This window comes from Triturus cristatus, chromosome 2_2 (assembly GCF_964204655.1).
Source record: "Triturus cristatus chromosome 2_2, aTriCri1.1, whole genome shotgun sequence".
NCBI classification, from domain to species: domain Eukaryota; kingdom Metazoa; phylum Chordata; class Amphibia; order Caudata; family Salamandridae; genus Triturus; species Triturus cristatus.
In genome coordinates this window covers 669,114,493-669,133,926 of record NC_140582.1, presented here as the reverse complement: position 1 = coordinate 669,133,926, position 19,434 = coordinate 669,114,493, and the positions used below count along the sequence as shown (strand labels likewise).

The window sequence follows — 19,434 nt, the reverse complement described above, 5'->3', positions numbered from 1 at the left end:
TAATTGCGATTCCGCAATTAAAGACTAGCAAAAGCATTTCTTGATGCATGTGCCCCTTGGTAAGTAAAACTGCTTTCTTTTGTTTAGCAGTTAACACTAACACCACACAGGTTTAAATGGTCTAATGAAGTATCTTTGGTTGCACAAAGAAAGAGGAGGACCGGGATATGACACCACAAGAAAGAGACTCATCTTGCGGCCTCTGTTTGGCTGATGTTATTTGTTCCTTTTTCGTGGTGTTGCTGGGAAAGGTAGTGTCTGTGTTATGGTTTGTTGCTTATCAGGCTGCTGGAGAAAAAAATTGAAGAAAGGTAAAACATAATGGTCACCTCTGTGCCCTTAATAGAACTAAAATAATTCCTTTACAATAGTTAGGGCATTTTCCATTCACCTTTCTCATAGAAGCCTGAACCACAAGTCCCTCAGGAGTAGGATATATAGGAAGGAAACCAGGATCAACAGGAACTGATGCCTGATCACCTGCTTGTTCACCAGTGGAAATGATCAGGGTTTTGACGATTACACTATCAAGGTTTCAGTGAGGGCCTAGTTCAAAGGGAACTTGGCTGGCCCGGGTTGTAAAATTTCTGCAAGAGCATTCGCCTTGGTCTTGAATGAGGGCAGCTGTACATCAAGGACCTCAGCTGCCCACTGGACCATCACTGCAAAGGAGGCACTTTCTTCCATTGGTGGCCACAGGGTTGAGTCAAATCCTAGCTGAGTGGAAAAGTCAAGCCTACTGGCCTCTTGCAAGTCCTTGTAAATGTTATCATTGGTGTAATGAGGGAGGAGAAAACCATCTCGATTCCCATCATCATCGTCCCTTTACTGGGATGTCCATTTACCAGGATGTCCATTTACCAGAGTCAGTGCCAAAATTATAATGAAGCCTCTGCTGACATGTCTACCTTGGTAGAGGCACTGGGTCAGAGTCAGGATGGATGGCAATCGGTTTAAATTTTGCAATTTCATAGCATGACACCAGCAGAGATTGGGCTGAAGTCAGTTCAGTGACCAGCATTGGAATCTAAAGATCCTCTTCAGGTGGTGTTGGCACCAATATCGACGAGGAAGGTCTCAGAGCAGGTCATGAATCCAGAGCAGAAGTCCATACAGAGGCCAAAGCACGTCCCAAGGGGTCTGATGACACAGCGGATTGATCCATCAGTGATACCCTAACTGGGGACTCCTGTAGTTCTTTAGGATCCAAACACATGCAAGACGTATCCAGCTGTATGTCATGAATCTGGAGTATGGCCTTTTTAAAGGCCTCAATCTGGTGTGATGTCGCTGATTCAGGGATTTGTGACGCGCACTACTCACCCTTGAGGGTCTCAAGGCGCTGGGAGGATGGAGGGGGTGGGTTTCTCGCAGCTTCGTCTCATCCGAAGTGCCAGGTCTTGAGGCTCTTCCTGAAAGCTTGCATTGTGGGGGGTTGCTTGATGCTGAGAGGGAGTTCATTCCAGGTTTTCCCTGCAATGTAGGTGAAGGATCACCCCCTCGCTCTGGCTCTATAGATGCATGGGATTTTGGCTAGGGCAAGGTCAGCGGATGGAAGACTTCTTTTGGGTGCGTAGAAGGAGATTCTTTTGTTGAGGTATTGGGGTCCGATGTTGTGGAGAGATTTGTAGGCATGAGTGAGGAGCTTGAGGGTCACTCTGTTTTCTACGGGGAGCCAGTGGAGTTTCATAGCTGTTGGGTGATGTGGTGTTGTCATGGTATGCCGAGGACAAGTCTAGCTGCGCGTTCTGGATTGTCTGGAGATTGAGGAGTAAAGATTTGTTTATTCTGGCATAGAGGGCATTTCCATAGGCCAGTCTGCTGGTTATGAGTGCGTGGATGGCAATCCTTCTGGATTCGGGGGGGATCCATTTGAAGGTCTTATGGAGGATGCGGAGGGTGTTGAAGCAAGTGGAGGATACAGCGTTAATCTGTGGGTGCATGGTGCAGGAGGAGTCGAGTATGATGCGGAGGTTGCAAGAGTGGTCTGTGGGTGTGGGACCTTCGCTGAGGGTAGTGGGCCACCAGGTCCCTGCGAGGGGGTGGATCTGAGGACAAGGACTTCCATTTTCTCTGAGTTGAGCTTTAGGCAGCTGTTACTCATCCAGGAGGCAACATCTTTCATACCTTCCTGGAAGCTGTGTCTGGTGATGTTGGGTTCTGCAGTTAGGGAAAGGATGAGCAAGATGTCATTGGCCTTGGGTACTATGCGGAGTCTGTGTTTTGTGACAATGGCGGCGAGAGGGGCCATGTAGATGTTGAAGAGCACGGAGCTGAGTGAGGATCCTTGGGGTACTCAGCAGCTGATCTCTGTGTGTTTGGAGAGGAAGGGTGGGAGTCTGATTCTTTGGGGTCAGCCGGTGAGGAAGGAGCAGATCCAGTCAAGGGCAGTTCCCCGGATGCCCGTGTCGAGGAGTCTGGCGGTTAGTGTGTGGTGGGAGACGGTGTTGAAGGCTGTCGATAGGTTTAGTAGGATGAGGGTTGCTGTGTGGCCCTTGTCAAGGAGGGTGCAGATGACATCCATGGCAGCTAAGAGGGTGGTCTCGGTGCTGTAGTTACTGCAGAATCCGGATTGGGAATGGTCAAGGATCGAGTTGGCTTCTATGAAGTTGGTGAGCTGCTTGTTGACGATATTCTCAGTGACCTTGGCTGCGAAGGGGAGGAGCAAGATGGGGCAGTAGGTCTTGATGTACGTCGGGTCTGTGGAGGGGTTCTTGAGGAGGGGCTTGACCTCTGCACATTTCCAGTCGTCAGGGAAAGTGCCTGTTTTGAGGGAGCAGTTGATGGTACATCATAGTTCGGGTGGGATGGTGAAGGTGGCTCTGCGAAAGATGTGGGGCGGGCAGGGGTCAGTGGGTGCTCCTGAGTGTATACGTCTCATGATCTTTGCAGTGTCTTCTGTGGTGGCATGGGTCCAGGCGGTGATAGTAGGCTGGGTTGCGTTGTTGGTTGGGGGTGTAGATTCGGTGTCTAGGTTCTGATCATCATAGTTGCTGTAGAGAGTTCTGATCTTGAGATGGAAGAAGGAGCCAAGTTTGTTGCAGAGGTCCTGAGAGAGCGAGACATCAGAGGATTCGCTGGGGGGTTTGGTGAATCCTTGTATGATGCTGAAGAGTTCCTTGGAGTTGCGGGAGTTGGTGAGTATCCTGTTCTGGATGAAATTCTTCTTGATGGTTCCGATTAGTTGGTGGTGTTCTGTCATGGCGGTCTTGTAGGCGGAGCCTACTTCGGGGGTTTTGCTGTTCCTCCAAGCTTTCTCGAGTCATCGGCACGTGCGCTTGGATTCTCGGAGGTCGGTGGTGAACCAGGTGGCTTTCGTGGTGCATTGTCTGTTGGAGTTCAGGAGGGGGGGCGAGAGTGTCTGCACAGTCTGTGGAGTGCGTTGGCCACAAAGTTGACGTCGGAAGTGGCAGGCGGAGGAGCATGGTTGAGGGCGGGGTTGAGGTGCTCATCGGTGATATTGCTCCAGTTCCTGCGTGGGGGCGAGGAGTGAGCCTGTGTGCGGTGGGCGAGAAGGAGAAGTGGATGTAGTGGTGGTCCATCCAGGTGGGTTGTGTGTTGTGGCTGAAGCGAATGATGTGTCCTTCAACGAAAATGGGGTTGAGGGTATTTCCTGCCTTGTTGTTGGGGGTGATGACAAGCTGTCTAAGTCTGATGTTGGCGAGGTTGTCCAGGAGGGTGGTGGAGTTGGGGTCGCTGGGGTTGTTGAGGTGGAAGTTCAGGTCTACGAGTAATACGTAGTACGGGGATGTAATGGTGTGGGGTGCGATGAGGTCTGTGATGGTAGTTGTGAATGTGCTGCGTGGTCCGGGGGGTCTGTAGGCGAGGGTGCCACGTAGAGTTTTTCTGGATCTGGGAATGCAGGTGTTCCATGGGGGACGGGGAGTCTTTAGTGCTGGATGTAGTGAGTTGGAGGGAGTTTTTGTGTACAATGGCGATTCTACCCCCAGGGTGGTTGGGGCGATCCTTCCTCTGGATCTTGTATCTGTCGGGGACAGCTGTTGCGATGTTGGGTGTGGAGCTGGCGTTGGTCCAGGTTTCTGTGAAGAAGGCGTGTCGGGTGAGTGGGTTCTGATGAGGTCCCAGATTTCTACTGCATGTCGGTGCAGGGAGCGAACGTTGAGGAGGATGCAGCTTAGGGGTTTGGGTGTGCTAGCGTCTGGTGGATCGGTGGTGGCGGTGGGCGTTCGGAGGGGGGTGAAGGTGCCGGGGCAGTGTCAGCAGGAGAAAATGCCTTTGGTGATGTTCGGTGATAACAGCTGGCAGTTGTTGTTTCTTCCGGGGTTGAGTGCGTGGAGTGTTGCTGAGTCATAGCACTGGCGGGTCGGAGGACCAGGGTTACTGGCACTGGTCGCAGGCAGGTCGCGACGGGCGCAGACGAAAAGTGGCTGACATGAAGTAGAGGTAGGGGAGGGCGGGAACAGCTGGGAGGCATGGGCGGAAGGGGTTGCGGGCGAAGCAGCGGGGGAAGCAAAAACAAAACAAGGGCAAAGCTGCAAGAGCAGCTTAAAAAAGGCATAAAGATTAATCAAAATAAAGCAAAGATACAAGCAGAAACAAAATAAATAAGCAAAAACACAATAAGTAACAATAAAATCAAAATGAGAACGCAAATGTACAATACAGTGAAAAAAACAAAGCAGACAAAAGAGAGGTGAGATCAAGCTAAAATGCGCTCGCAAAATTAGCGAATAGCTATTTGCGAGCGCATTTTAGCATTTTCCAATGCATCAACCAAATATCACAAAATTGCAATTATACCGAATTGCTAATACCAGGAAACAAGATATAGCGAATACTTATTAGCGATTAAAAAAATGCGGGAGCAAATAAAGAATCGCAAAAAAAAATTGCAATGCAATGCATGTAAAATCACAAATAGCGATTTTCATGAAAATCGCAATTTAACAAGTGCAGATTAAGGGGAATCAGAAGCAGGTGGTAAAAAAAAAATTCCCTACAGCTGCAATGCATCAGAGGGCTATTTAAATTGACCAATGAGGCCATAGAGGCTTTACACAATGGCGGCACTCTACGTGTTTGCGAGGAGGATGAGGATCCATGCAGCAGGTCAGGCCAGAAGGAGAATCCAGGAGAGGATATTCCGCCTGCGCATCACTCTGTTGGGACAAACTGCTGAGGACATATATGATAAGTACTGGCTGAACGCTGCTATGATACTTTACCTCACAGCCGAATTGGAACCACTAATGCAGCGCCAGACACTTAGGACCCATGCAATCCCTACCCATGTTCAGGTGCTATGTTGCCTGCACCTACTTGCGTCAGAAAGTTTCCAAGGGGTAGTGGCAGTAGCTGGAGTGGTATCACAAAGCTCCCTCTCACGTTTCTTCAGATCCTTCCTGGCTGCCATGATGACTATGATCCACAACCACATCACCTTCCCCACAACCCAAAGGGAATTGAACCAAACAAAACTCGAATTCTATCGAGTAGCCCAGTTCCCTCATGTGATTGGATGCATAGATTGCACCCAGGTAGCCATATGTCCACCAGCAATCAATGAGTATATCTTCCGTAACCGGAAATCGTATCACTCAATCAATGTCCAAGCAGTGTGCAATGGGAAAAACATCATAACCGACATTGTAGCGCAATACCCTGGGAGCACTCATGATTCATACATCTTATGACACAGTGGCATTCACACACGCCTGCTCAGGGGAAAATTTGGCAAAGGATACCTGCTAGGTAAGACAATATACTCATTCACACGAATTAAGTATGATATGGCAATGCATACCTGACACTAACACCGTGCGTATTACCCTGTAGGTGACAGTGCATACGCCGTGAGGAACTAATCATGACTCCATATTTGAACCCATACTCCCCACAAGAGCAGCGGTACAACGCAGCACACATCAGGACACGTAATCTGATCAAACGGACATTTGGATTGCTCAAAAGTCGCTTCCGCATCCTGCACAAAACTGGTGGAGCGATGCTGTACCAGCCGGAAACCTGCTGTAGGATAGTGGCAGCATGTGCAATGTTGCATAATATAGCTACAAGGAGAGGCATACTCATAGAGGTGTCCGACACTGAGGACAACCAGCTCCCTGTACACCCACGACAGCCGCATTCGGCAAGCTCAGCGGAAGGGCAGAGGAAACGTGAAGACATCACCCAACATTACTTCTGAGGTACGTAATAAGGAGACAAAACACTGGCATTCTTGAACAGCAAAGTTTTAATTTGCACGTGAGCAGGTAGTGGTGTGTAGCTAAACATAGATGTTGCATAATAGCACATTAACTGCATGCACCAAAGCACAAATTAAATAAAATTTGGACTTCATTCTCAGTCACTATGAATGTCTTGGACATGGTTACGCCACCATGGAAGATAGTCCGGAGGTATGTTTGTGTTCAGCGCTTCCTCCCACGCACACGAGACGTCTTTCGCCTGCATCTGCATCCTCACTCATAGGTGCAACTGTAGGTGTTGTCCTACGTGTACTGCACCTCCTGCCAGTGCTGACTGGCACAGACATGCTGCTAAGGCTGGATGCCCCCTCACTCCCCTCATCTCCTGTGACATTGCTGAGCCCACCAGTACCAGCCTGGAGCCGTTCAACAGCAGTGGTTACTTGGCCAAGGGCCCTGGCCACATCCCCACAACAATGTCCCATGTCTATTTACATTGCCACCGACTTCCGTGACAGCAGTGCAGTGGCGTTGCACAACTTGTTGTTTGACCTGGTATAGCCAGCCAAGCGCACCATGAATTGGCGATGCCTCCTCCTCTCTGTGTTGTGTTCCTCCTGAATCACATGAGCCAGCTCCTACATTGTGGCGTTAGTCTGCCTGTTGCCATCCACAACCGCTTGAGTTAGTTCACTCACGCGATCTGCCATGACTGATATGTTCTTTTTCATCTTTGTCATTTGCATATTGATGGCTCCCATATGTGGTGCTTGCAGGCGCTGCACCGTCATCATCTGGGACTCCACGCCTCCCCACACATTTGGAGTTGATGCCTCCTATGCTGCTATGAGGCCCCTTGTCCTGCATCTTCGTCCCATCCGGACATGTGCCTGAGGTGTGGTGGTGATCCTCACACTAGGCTGGCTTGGCGCAGGAGCCCTTTCAGGATCCTGATCGGTCTCCATTGTCTGAAGAGTAGGGACTGTGGCCTTGCGTCTTGGGGGTGCCTGGGATGTGCTGGGTGGTGTGACAGGTTTTGCAACGGCAGTCTCTGCAGTGGTCTGTGTGCTCTCTCCACATTCAATGTCATCAGTGTCTACTTCTTCAGCTTCTGTGATGTGAAACAGTGCAATATTAATTTGTGTTGGTGCTAATGTTTTGCCACATTAAATGTACTTTACTCTTAAGATCTCACTGTCTGTAATCACTGACTTCAATGCAGTTTTGGAACTATGGGCTCACAATGTGGAATTTGACTATCAAATTGGCTCAGGGGACTACAACTCCCATAATGTATTTCGATCTCTATGGGAATTGTGGACTGGAGTTGATTACAGCAAATTGGGTTTTAATTACAGATTGTGCAACATTAGTATTCACATTGATGTGTATATTTTTGTGCTTCTTACCTTGTGTACTACTGGCAGCACCAGATGTATCCAGCTCCATTACTCCCACAGCAACTTCTAGCAGGATTGTGCCCTCAACCAGGTCCTCCAGGGCTGTGTTGTCTGGGACTGTTGAGGGTCCTCCTCCAGTGGTCTTCGCCTCCTTCAGCCTCTGTGCTATTCACTCCTTGGCCCGGCTACGCAGGTCATACCACCTTTTCTTTAAATCTTCTATACTGCGGTGTGTCACCCCCACAGCATTAACTTTGTTCTTGATCCTGTTCCAGATTCTTCGTTTTTCTGCCTCTGGTACTTTAAGGGAGAGCTTATCATGGCTCTTTACCACCTCTTCAATGAGGTACTCTAGTTCCCTCTCTCTAAATTTTAGCTTTCGCTTCCTGGCCACTGCCCCCTCTTCTGCTGATGTTTGGGCCATTTTTGCTCTCTGTAGGTGTCAGCAAAACAATGAGATTATTTCCACAGCTCTCCCTCAGCACTCTGCTTCCTGCTCTCACTTCCTCTGGGCACAGACTGCAGCATGGGCTGAATGACTTTCTGGTTGTGAGGTCATCAGCCCGCACCCAATGCGTCTCGGTAAATTCGCGATCTCGCAATTTGCGATCTCGCAAATAGCGATCTCGCAAATTGTGAGATTGCAATTTGTGTGTTTAACAGGATTAGCAATTCTTTATGGTGTTATCACTAATATGTTTAGCGATTTTTTGCGATTCTTTATTTAATCGCTATCTGCATCATGCATAGGTAATAGCGATTCCTTATTTGCGAGTCCCTAAAAATCGCAATTAAGGAGCCTCTATTTTTCTGCTTGATGCATGTGCCTGATTGTTCTTTAGCACACGTATTCTAATTTTAGAAGAAGTCAGAAAAGCAAGAAGTTTGGGAGCAGAGCTTCGGATCTGCTTCAAAAGGCATAGAAAGAAATGCATTGTTATCATTGGGAATGGGTGGTGGGTATGTGCAGCCCATTCTGTCACTTCCACAATGGTATGGAGCCCACATGAAGTTGCACAAAGTCACCTACTCGCAAAGAGGAGTAGTGCTGAGAAAGATTTTCGGATCGAGTCTAACACCTTGCTAAAGTGAGGAATTTGTGGCTAGACGTATCCATCAGAATAGGTGTTTTTTCTGGTTGGGTGTAAAACTGTTTAGTCATTTCTTTTTTAATTATTGCTTCAAAAATGTGTTTGTATACTTCAAAATTATAATTTTTATAAACGACCGTTGGAATGGTGTTTTTGATTTGCTTATAATTTCAGTGACGTTTGCAAAGTATGCATACATTTGGTGGACATGTAGCATTTTTAGCTTACTGCTGGTATGCATTTTGTTTTGTAGCAATAATTTTTATTGGTAAGAATAAAGCACATAAAAACAGCAAAAGATACAAGGACATGAAAGTCAACACAAAGGGTGGGGTAGGGTGGACCCAACGGCAGGCTGAAGGTCGTGGAAGGAAGAGATCAATAGCCAGGGTCAAGAACAAGGGGATACGCCTTGCAAAAAGGAGGACCATGTGAGAAGGAAAAGGTCAGCCTTGTCCATCAGATTGTAAATGATTTTCTCATAGCATACGGCCTTCCTCATGTGACGGCAGTTGTGTGGAGCACCAGTGTCGCAGAATACAAATCTTGGCAGGCGTGAGGGAGGTAGTGAGCTGGGGAGGGCACGCCGGGTCAGATGAGAAAGGTCTGCCAGGTCGTGGAGGAGAACCGGGGAGCCCGGGAGCGGCGAGGGTAGGTCCATAGATTCCCAGAGCGTCAATCCCACTTCCAACCAGTAGGGGCAGATGGCGGGGCAGTCCAGTAGTATTGCAGAGAAGCATGATTTCATCTCCAGCAGACAGAATGAGGGAGCAACCCTGTAGCCTGAATTCGTGCCAGAAACTAATGCCAGCCTTAACGAATCTTAAAAAGATTGAGCTTAATTTGTGCCTCCTGGACACCTCGATCCAGGCTCTCCAGGAGTTCCGCTTAGTCTTCCTCTTCATACTCCACCTGCAGGTGGGCCTGTCAGGTCATCCTGAGGCTGGCTAGTTGTCGCTGTGAGTAGAGGTGACAGACCAGGAGGTAGTAGAATCCCGGCATCATGCCCTTTTACATACCCCAAGTATTGAGGTCTAAGAGCACTGGAGAATAGAGGATGATCCAGGGCAGGGGACCCAGCCTGCTCAGCAGGCAGTGACGCAGCTGCATATAACGCTATTATTGCGAAGACACTCATAGGACTTTAGTTCACCATTGGAGATCAGGTGGTCCAAGTGTAGGATCCCACCCATGCACCAGGGGGTTATGTCAAATTTCATGCAGATTCACTAAGTGGTGGGACAGAGTTAAGGGGGGCATAAATTGTAGTTCTAATAATATTGTTTATGCCATCAGTCAGACACAGATCTGCATGGAATGTGGTAGGAGTTAATGATGTTTAGATTACTATTTGTATGTTGGTTGTGCAGATCTGTCAAGGGGAGGGAAAGGTCATGTTTTTATTTTCCATTAACTTCAGCATTGCTTGATGTATCTACATGAAATTTCGCAGAGAGCTAGCTAGTTAGGCCTGGTGCACATCCAACTAAGTGAATGAAAATGTTAAAGGAGGATGTAAAAAAAAGCTTTGATTAGCTAACAGCTTTGGTGTTGCTTTTTAGATCTATATTAAGGTTCACGTGTAAGAACTGGGCCTAACATTGCTAACGGCAATTGGCCTTGCAATAAGCTAAGCCCTGTGTGCAACCTCTGCTGTGCATGGCTGAAGACAGTAAGTAGCAGGGGTTGTCCACATTGTGGTATGGGTGCAGGGTCTTACCACTAACCAGGTGCTACAGTCACCCCCCTTGCTGTGTGTAGTAAATGAACCATAGTACAATACAGAGAAAAAAACAAGACCCCTCCACCTCTCACTCCAGGAAATAGGATGGTGAATCTTTTGATAAGGCAGCCTGTTTTAAAGAAAGGCTATCTTGGTACCACATTATTTGGAATTTCACTTTTTACATGGTTCTTACATGGCATGATGTTGTCTACAGATAGTCCAGTTAGACGACCAATGTGGTGACACCTATTTTGGAGACCCTGTTCTGGATCGGAGGTTGAAAGGAACCACCATCGTGTTGGATTGAGAGTTAGGCAGACAACAGATGTCCAGAGTTGTACAGTGTTTAGGCACTCTCTAAGATGCAGGATTTGCTTGATCGATACACATTGAAACAGAGGTTGATGCGGTACAGAATGATGTTGTGGGAGAATATCCTGCTGTGAGTGTGAGAACTCCCAGGTGTCCATACAAGGAATGAATATCATAAGTGAGTGTCTATAATCCTGTAGAACTGTGGTTGTTACTGACAGGAGGCAGGGAGAAGACTATAGGTATCCATTTGCACAAAATGATATTTGCTTGACAGAAACGAGGATAACAAATAGTGCAGTGTGGATGGTGCCAATCTGAGAGGTGATTGTAGCCAGGAGGGACAAGTGGTTTAGTGCATTGCGGTCACTGGCAGCTCAAGGATAGGATAAGTGATAGGCAAAGATCTTATGCTCAAGGATAGGAGAAGTGATAGGCAAAGAACTTATATTTTTCATTCTTATGGTGCTGAAGAGGGCAGTAAGAAACACAATTGCTTAGTACAGGGGTCCTTTCTCCAATGGTTCAACCCAAGAATTTGGACACACTGGATATCACATTTAGTTCCTTGAAAAAAACACAGGCTACTGTAACTAAGCATTGAAATTTACAATCCTAATAACATTTACATATAGAAAAAAGGCATAATATGCATTTTTAAAAGCCTTCAAAAAGAACTAAGGAAATACCTATTTTTACGTTAGATATACAATCTTACCTGGGGCCCAGGAAAGTGAATAAATAACTCCTTCATTGCCAGGCGATGTGTAGACTGCTGTCAATGTGTTAATATCCCAGACTTTTATTGTTCCATCAAATGATGCTGTAGCGAGAAGGTTTGGATCATCCGGTTTGAATTTACAATCAAATATGGTTTCAACATGACCCTGAAATTAGAGCATCATAATAATTTTCTGTTAGAGTGTATTTTACAGTTTTAGCACCATTTTTACCCTGTTTCATTTATGCAACAATGCATACTCATTTTACTATTCTATTAAAAACACAATTAATCAAACTCCTCATCAATGTAATGCGATTGGACAGTTCCCCTCCATCGTATTAGCTTCCTGTGCTGTTTCACAGGTGTTTACAATAGTAAAATGCTAAATCAGTAGTGAAAACGTACTGGTACCACACCTTAGTTGATCTTGTACTTTTAGGCATATCAACCACAATCTTCCTTCAGACTCGAGACATGCCCCAAGTTGTGTGGTCAGGTACCAGACCATAGCAAATGTATGCACAAGTTACAATTTTGGGAGTCAGATGCGGGAGAACCATAGTCTCTGCTCCATTATGCACACAGTTATCTCTTTGTATACATCTAAGGGGAGAGACAGTTAGGGCCCCATTAAGAATCATGTAGAGTGTTTTCTCTGCAGGACATACTACCTTGCACTATTACACATTTCAACAGGAGCAACCGGTAAAACCATCTGCTTAAATCACACATTTTCCCACCTGGCCAAAGCAGTGGAAAAAATGCAAATTATGTACACGATAAAGGGCCCAGAATCAGGGAACTGCTTGTGGTGATGCATGCAGCAATTCTAGATGTTGCAGGTTTTCCCCAATTCAGGGACCAGTGGAAGTACTAGCCAGAAAAACTCCTTCCAATTAATAGCCACCTTGTATTTGGGCACAGTGTGTTGCAGTAAAAACCACTGCAAATCAAAGGTGGTGTTGGCCCTAGAACTGGCTACAAGGTGGGACCTTCAGGACTCCACTTGTTACTTTGACCAATTAGGTGGAAAACACACAAAAATATATGGCCGAACACAAAGGAAATCAAAACAATATCCATCACAAAGGCCAAGTGAAAAAAAAATTAACCACTTTCATTGGGTCATTGTAGATATTTTGCAGAACAGATTTTCAGTTACCATCAGAAGTGCCAAAAGGCCATCATCCAGCCTCTCAATCAGCACTGTGGGAGGCCAACTAGGACACTTGCAGTTGCCAAACCTCCTCGTAAACAAGATGTTGATCAGAGATTTATTGGTATGAATCTTTCTGAGGAGCAGTACTCGGAAAATGAAAACAGTAGTAGTAGAAGTAAAGAAGGACATGAGTATCATGCTGGAGTACAACTGCATGCTCAGATTAGTGGTTGGGTGAGATTGTGCAAGTGTGTTAAGGGGCAAAATGATAGTGGTGCCAGGAAGGCTGAGGTAAAGGATGCTGTTACGTAATTTTTTCTGTCTTGGAAGAGTTCATCTTGAGCAAATAAGGTTCAACAATCTCTAATAGTAATGAGACAGTCTGGTGGGATGAGAAAGAAAAGAAATTTAGCGTGCCATCAGAAGAATGGCCATTAGAGAAATTAAAGGAGGAGGCTTATAAGGAAAAGTAGAGGGGCCACATCTAAGACTTGGAACCCACTCAATGTTAGTGGTGTGGGAAGATAGTGCAAGGAGCCCCAGGAGGCAAGAAAGTAGAGATTGGTGAGTTATCAACTTCCAATGAAGGCATGAGCAGGTAATGGTGCAAAAGTTGCTCACAGGTCGTGACGATACAAAACGAAAAGAGGTGGTTATACTGGTGATATCAGTGAGAGAGGCTGCAGGTTGCAGTGAAGTGGAGTTGACAGGTTCCAGATTCTAGAATGTTCAATGGATTTAGGGAGTAAATGTAAAAGATTAGCTAGAAAAACCCTAGGCATTTTAAAGAAAACAAAGGGTTGATAGACATGATTCGCATGAGAATGAGCAGCCACTGAGCTCAAGTTTGCTGAATGGGGGAAGTGCCACTACCTCTATACATGACACTCACATGAAAGCCTCAGGGGGTGCCTCAAAAAGGGCCCAAGTAGCATTAGTTTGCATCAGGCTGTCATCCTATTCGACCAGCAGAGACATCTCATCATGCTTGCGGGGTATACTAGAGAGCAAGGTCATTCACATACTACAAGAATACATTGAATCTAATGAATTGAATGAATTTATTACGGGATAATAAACATGTTTCCAACTTGACAGGGGCATGAAAACCAAAAATGCTAACTTCAAAGAATAGTCGCTCTTCTTTTTAAAAGATGACACAATGGAAATTGTACTTGAAAGTTCTGTGAGATATTACACAGGAGACCACAACATCTTCCTTGAATATCATATCACTGTAAATAGGCTAGTATGAGAATTGTGGTATTTGTTACTTTCAGGCTTTAGTCAACAAATGAAAATGAGAACATCATCACAATCTCATAAATCTAGTGTTTAAAGGGTTCCTTGAAGCTTCTATCACCTCTGTTTTTTTAAAACATTTCTTTATTCAAATAATCAAAAATGTACAGCCAGTATCCCATAACAATGTACATACATTTGACAGAGCACTACAGATATCGTTGGGAAAAGCAGCAGTACACGCAAGGAAGAGATAAAACCAAAGATATGGTTACAGGAGCAAATGCAGCATCAACAATAAACAAATTGGGTGTCTCACTCAGCAGCATGCCCAGCACAGTCAAGCTAAGGAGGACTACCAACCAACAAGTGCTGTCCCACCCTCCTGTCATTACAGCCACACCGAGTCAGGCATTAACCATGCCCCAATAAATCCTGACACCACTATCGATCCCTTCCACCCACATCGGACCCACCCCACCACATCGTTGGGCAGGGCCAGCCACACGAGGGCCCCCTAGCAGAATCAATCCAGCGACCCATGGGGGGCAGCCCACACCAACCCACACCTGCACCCCGGTGAGTGAAGATCACGAGGCTCAGAGGTTGGGACAAACCAATAGGATGAGTAACCCCAGTAGAACAACAATTAGAGCCCCTCCAGATGTAAGAAGTGATCCACACCTCCTCAAACATATGTAAGTGGTCCTGAAGTTTATGGAACCTCAGCTCATAGGTTGCCAACTGATAGAGCTCTACGAACCATTCCTGTGGAGTGGGTAACTGTGGAGAACGCCAATGGCGGAGGATACATATTATGGCCATCATGAGGGCTGCCCAGAGCCACCTGTGCCACTGGGAGAACGCATCATCTACGTCTTTAAAATCATGTAATAGAGCCACCTTGGCAGAGTTCCGAAAGGGGATGTAGCTGGTGGAGTGAAGGGTCTGCCACACAGAGCACCAGTAAGGGATCAGAGCAGGACATGACTATAAGACAACAAACTAGTCACACGCTGCAGAGAAGCAATGCTAACAGGCATCCATTGGCAGTAGTCGGGCCCTGCACAGTTTGTATTGTGTCCAGTACAGTTATGGAGAACCTTGAAATAGAGGAATTTCAAGTGTACCTCCCTGAGGGAATGGTCATGGTGGTCTAAGGCCTTCCTCCATTTCTTGTCTATATACTCTGTGCCCAGTCGTTCCTACCAGTGAACCCGAGATGTGGTGCATGTGTCCTGGGAGTGGACATTGTCACTGAGGATTTGATACAGATTAGAGGGCCCTCTGTTAGACCTGCAATCCTTAGGGTGGTCTTCCCCCAAACATTTTGCTTGCTTACCTCCACTTTTTGCTGTATCTTTTTGTGGGCCTTCAGACTCTGAGCACTTTACCACTGCTGACCAGTGCTAAAGTGCATGCACTTCTCCCCTAAACATGGCGATTTTGGTGTATAACTGATTGACATATTTTGTTGACTTATGAGTCCCTTGTAAAGTGGTATACCATATACCTAGGGCCTGTAATCTAAACAACACTAGTGGGCCTACAGCACTAGTTGTGCCACCCACACAGGTAGCCTTTCAAACCTATCTCAGGCATGACATTGCCAGGACTGTGTGTGCAGTTTACTGCCATTTCAACATGGCATTTAACACTACTTGGCAAGTCTTAAACTCCCTTTTTATTACACATAAGTCACCCCATGGTAGGCCCTAGGTACCACTAAGGATAGTGTGCTCTGTAAGTAAAAGATAGGATATGTACTTTGGAGTTTTACACGTCCTGGTAGTGACATACAACTCATTTTGTTTATCACTACTGCAAGGCCTACTCCTCTCACAGACTAGCATTGGGAATTCCTTAAACACTTTTAAGCTCTAATTCCTGATTAAAAAGGAGTAGCTACAGAATTTTTTATATCCTTGGAATGGTAATGATAAATCCTCTTTACTGGTAAAGCTGTATTTAACATTACTGTTTTGGAAATGCCACTTTTAAAAAGTGGATATTTCTCAGCTCCTACTGCTCTGTGTGCCTTGCAGCCTGTCTCCAAGACGAGCCTGGTTTGGAAGAAAGGTAAACTTTGTGCATTCTCTCTAGACAGACACAAACACAAGAAGGGTGAGTCTGACAGAGAACTCATCTGCATTCATGTATATTCTGATAGCTCTTTCTGGGCAGGATGAGGGAGCTGACACTTACACCTGAATAGGCTACAAGGATTGCCACTTTGCCTCACTGCTGCTATGAAGGAACTGTTTTCTGCTTTGCTCAGCTGCCTTTATGCTTGCTGACCTCTGCCCTGCTGAGGACAAGGACTGGACCCATCTCACTTGAACCCAGAGTGACTCCAAGGGCTTGCTGACTTGCACCCTTTTTCTGAAGTTTCAGAGCCATCAAGGACTTCCAACACCCTGCTGCTGCAGGACTCTGCCATCTGTGAGTCCTACCCTGCCTGAGGTGTCAATCCGGTCCTGGGCCTTAGAAGTGGGTTCCGTAGCTGTTTTGCTTAAAAATAGACGCAACAATGGCTTTTCGCAGATCAGAACAGATGCAGTTCCCTTCAACGCTGATGCAGTTTTGATACGAGGAAATCTCTGCGCGGCTCGACGATGACATGGTACCCGACTGCAAAGTTCAATATTGATGCAGCACCTGCATCGTAAGGGGTACGAAGCAGACGCGGGACCCAACTGCAAAGCTCGACTACAACGCCTCTACCAGACTGCGTGAATCAAAACCGATGCATTAAGTGTTCAATACCGATGCTTGCTCCCTCCAAGATTGCGGGCCCTGCGTGGGGCCTGTAGCCAGCCTGCCCTCCATTGCGGTTGGCCTGAACTTTCGATTTATCCCGGTCCAGCGTGACCTCTAGTAATCCCGAAGCACTACATGACTCTAAGTACTACCTTTTTATTTATTTGTATTTATTCTTTAAACTCTGGTTCTACTTTTTGGATTTTTTTTGTTTTGGCCTTGCTTTTATCATACAGTTAGTGCCTATTTTTCTAAACTTGTGTGGAGTCTTTTTGTGTTGTTTTCATTGTGTTACTGTGTGTGTGTTGCACAAATACGTTACAATACCTCCTTAGATAAACCTGACTGCTCTGTGCCAAGCTACCAGAGGGTGAGCATGGGTTATCTTCTAGTGTGTATCTAGCTTACCCTGACTAAGAATGTGGTCCGTACTTGGACAGGGTGCATACCTCTGCGAACTAGAGACCCCACTTCTAACACCCTCCTTAATGGGCCTCACAGCCTGAGGTAGTCCAATATAAGGGAGATGGATACGGTACTGCGCCATAAGTCCCCTTAGGCAGTGTCTTAGTGGGCAGTAATTCCAGAGCTGCTATTGGGGTAGTAGGAACTTCGAATTGAGGTCTCAAATGAACAAAAAGAGTAGCCCTCAAAGAGGTCTCAAACCGTCCAAATCCCTTGTTCCTCTCAGAGTGCCCAGGTAAATAGGCCCTGGGCAATAGTCATGCCTTCATTGGACCACAATGGCGCCCCCTTGTGGACTGCTTGATAAATTCCCAGTAGTCTATGTGCCTCCTTCCACATCACCCGGGTAGCCCTCAGAGTCAGGGGCAGTGAGGAGAACTCAAAGCCTTGGCATTTTACAGGATAATCTCTGATTTTTATAAACATTACATGAGACCGTTGGCTCATATATTTAACCATGTAGTTTGTGCTTCCAAATTTATGCAGATGCCATGGAAATTCATCAGTAACTAAGTAAAGCCTCAGGCCAAAAATTCACATAACAACCTGCCTAAAACACATCCACCAATGGATGAAGAAAAGCTTGTTTCACTTGAGCAGAACAAAACTGAAATCATGATGCTAGCAGCAATCTCACAAATAATATCTCGGTTGTGTGCCCAAGATAACTAGGAGCTGCCCCACCCTCAGTCCAATTAGTAAAATAATCTTATGGTATGGTTTGAGGAAGATGTCTCATTTGCACCTCAGATTCCCAGAAGTTGTTAAAAGCATTGATCAACTTTGATGCCTAGAAGGATATTACCCTTCCTCCAGTTAAAACAGCAGATTAAACTCATTAGGACTCTGGTACTAATGCAGAGCTTGATAACTGAAACATAATTTACACAGGAGTGCACAAGGACAACCTGTTAATAAAGTACATATAAAACGAAGCAGAGAGACTTTGCCTAAGCCTGAAGAGTTCTAATCATATCAGTCCATCTTCCAAGGAACTTAACTATCTCCCAATGGCCCCAAAATTACTTTCAAACTTCTTTGTATGATTTTCCAATTATCGGGTTAAGGAAGCGAATGCCGGGCACAAAGTACCTACAAAAGTTAACACCAACACATACGCTCAATCCCGACCTCATATCTAGCAAAGTAAATCATATCGATTAATCAAGCTCACACCCTTAGACACACAACTTTGGAATTCACTAAGTTTGGGCTGGAGAAAGAAAAATGGATTCAAAAGAAACCTTTAAACAAGCTTTTCAGAAAGGCCCTCTATGCCTTCCCAGATGTCTCCGGGAGCACCATAGATTCCTAATAGGATATAGAGCCCTATGAAGGACAAGACGTTGCCTCTGCAGCTCGGCAAGCTCCTGAAAGTGCTCCTGATTGACTCTTAGCAGGACTATTTCTTGGAAATGGAATTCCTTACTTCTGATAGATCTTGTGCTATGAACTGGGCTTTGTGGAACAGTGCTTTACAAATCCACCTCATTTGGGAATCATGGACTGAACCACTGAAATTGCTGAAGAAGGTAAGTCAATACCAGGACCGCTAGTCATGGGCCGCAACAGTACCTTGGGACAAGGACAGGTGACTTAGCCTGCTTGTCACTCGAAAGAGTAATCTTTCGCTACTTGTGGTCCAAAAGACTCATCCAAGATGTTCATGAGGCAACGTGCAGAAAGATAAAGTTTCCTGGTGAGTGGTACTATGAAAATAAATGACCACTCACCTGGTACTGCTGGTTTCGCTTCTAAATCCAATTTAGAAATTCAAGAACGTTCAGAGGGCATGCACTCCAAAAGTAGAAGGCCAGTGATGAAGCAGATTTAAACATGTCCTTTTGGAGAGAGTCATGTAATTTTCAGTCAGGTCAGGGATGCTCAATTCGAGGCACTGCATGGAACAAAACGTTTGTCTCAGAAGTAAAGAAGGGGCATCACACAACCTGAACCAATTGAAACTGATCATCAATGTCTTCAGTGTTGCAGATGGAGGCAGGAGAGGGCGGAACAAGTTAAAGTCAAGTAACACAGGGTTGTGAAGCCACATCAGATATCAAGCAGGAGAAAAGGAAGGGTGTAGGAGGTAAGAGACGCGTGAGACAACAGAGCCAGTGGAAGATATGTTTCAAGGTCTAAATTTGTAACTCTTGCTGTGCACGTAATGTGGCATTCCAGTGCCTCATCCTGCAGCATGAGACACTCTACAAGTCTGAAGAAAGGGTTGATGGGACCTCAGTAAAAAACATTTTTACAGCACCCACCCCGACCCCACCCAACAATAGACAGGAAATGTATGATAACATTGCAAGGCACTGCAAGGCATATGAGTCAAACAGTATAAATGAGGTACAAAATAAGAAATTCAAAGCCAAGCACAAA

General features: G+C 46.0%; 1 protein-coding gene across 4 annotated transcripts in view; it reads right to left on the bottom strand.

Moving 5' to 3' along the window:
- WDR17 (WD repeat domain 17) overlaps positions 1-19,434 on the bottom strand; it is a 1,003,384-nt gene that overhangs the window by 582,661 nt on the left and 401,289 nt on the right. For all 4 annotated transcript variants that reach the window (XR_014978161.1, XM_085641859.1, XM_085641857.1 and 1 more), the window contains one exon: positions 11,418-11,586. Coding sequence is in view for 3 of the 4 variants with exons in the window: in XM_085641859.1 (XP_085497985.1) it covers positions 11,418-11,586 (169 nt within the window). In the remaining variant the exon portion in view is untranslated. The remainder of the gene's footprint in view (positions 1-11,417; positions 11,587-19,434) is intronic.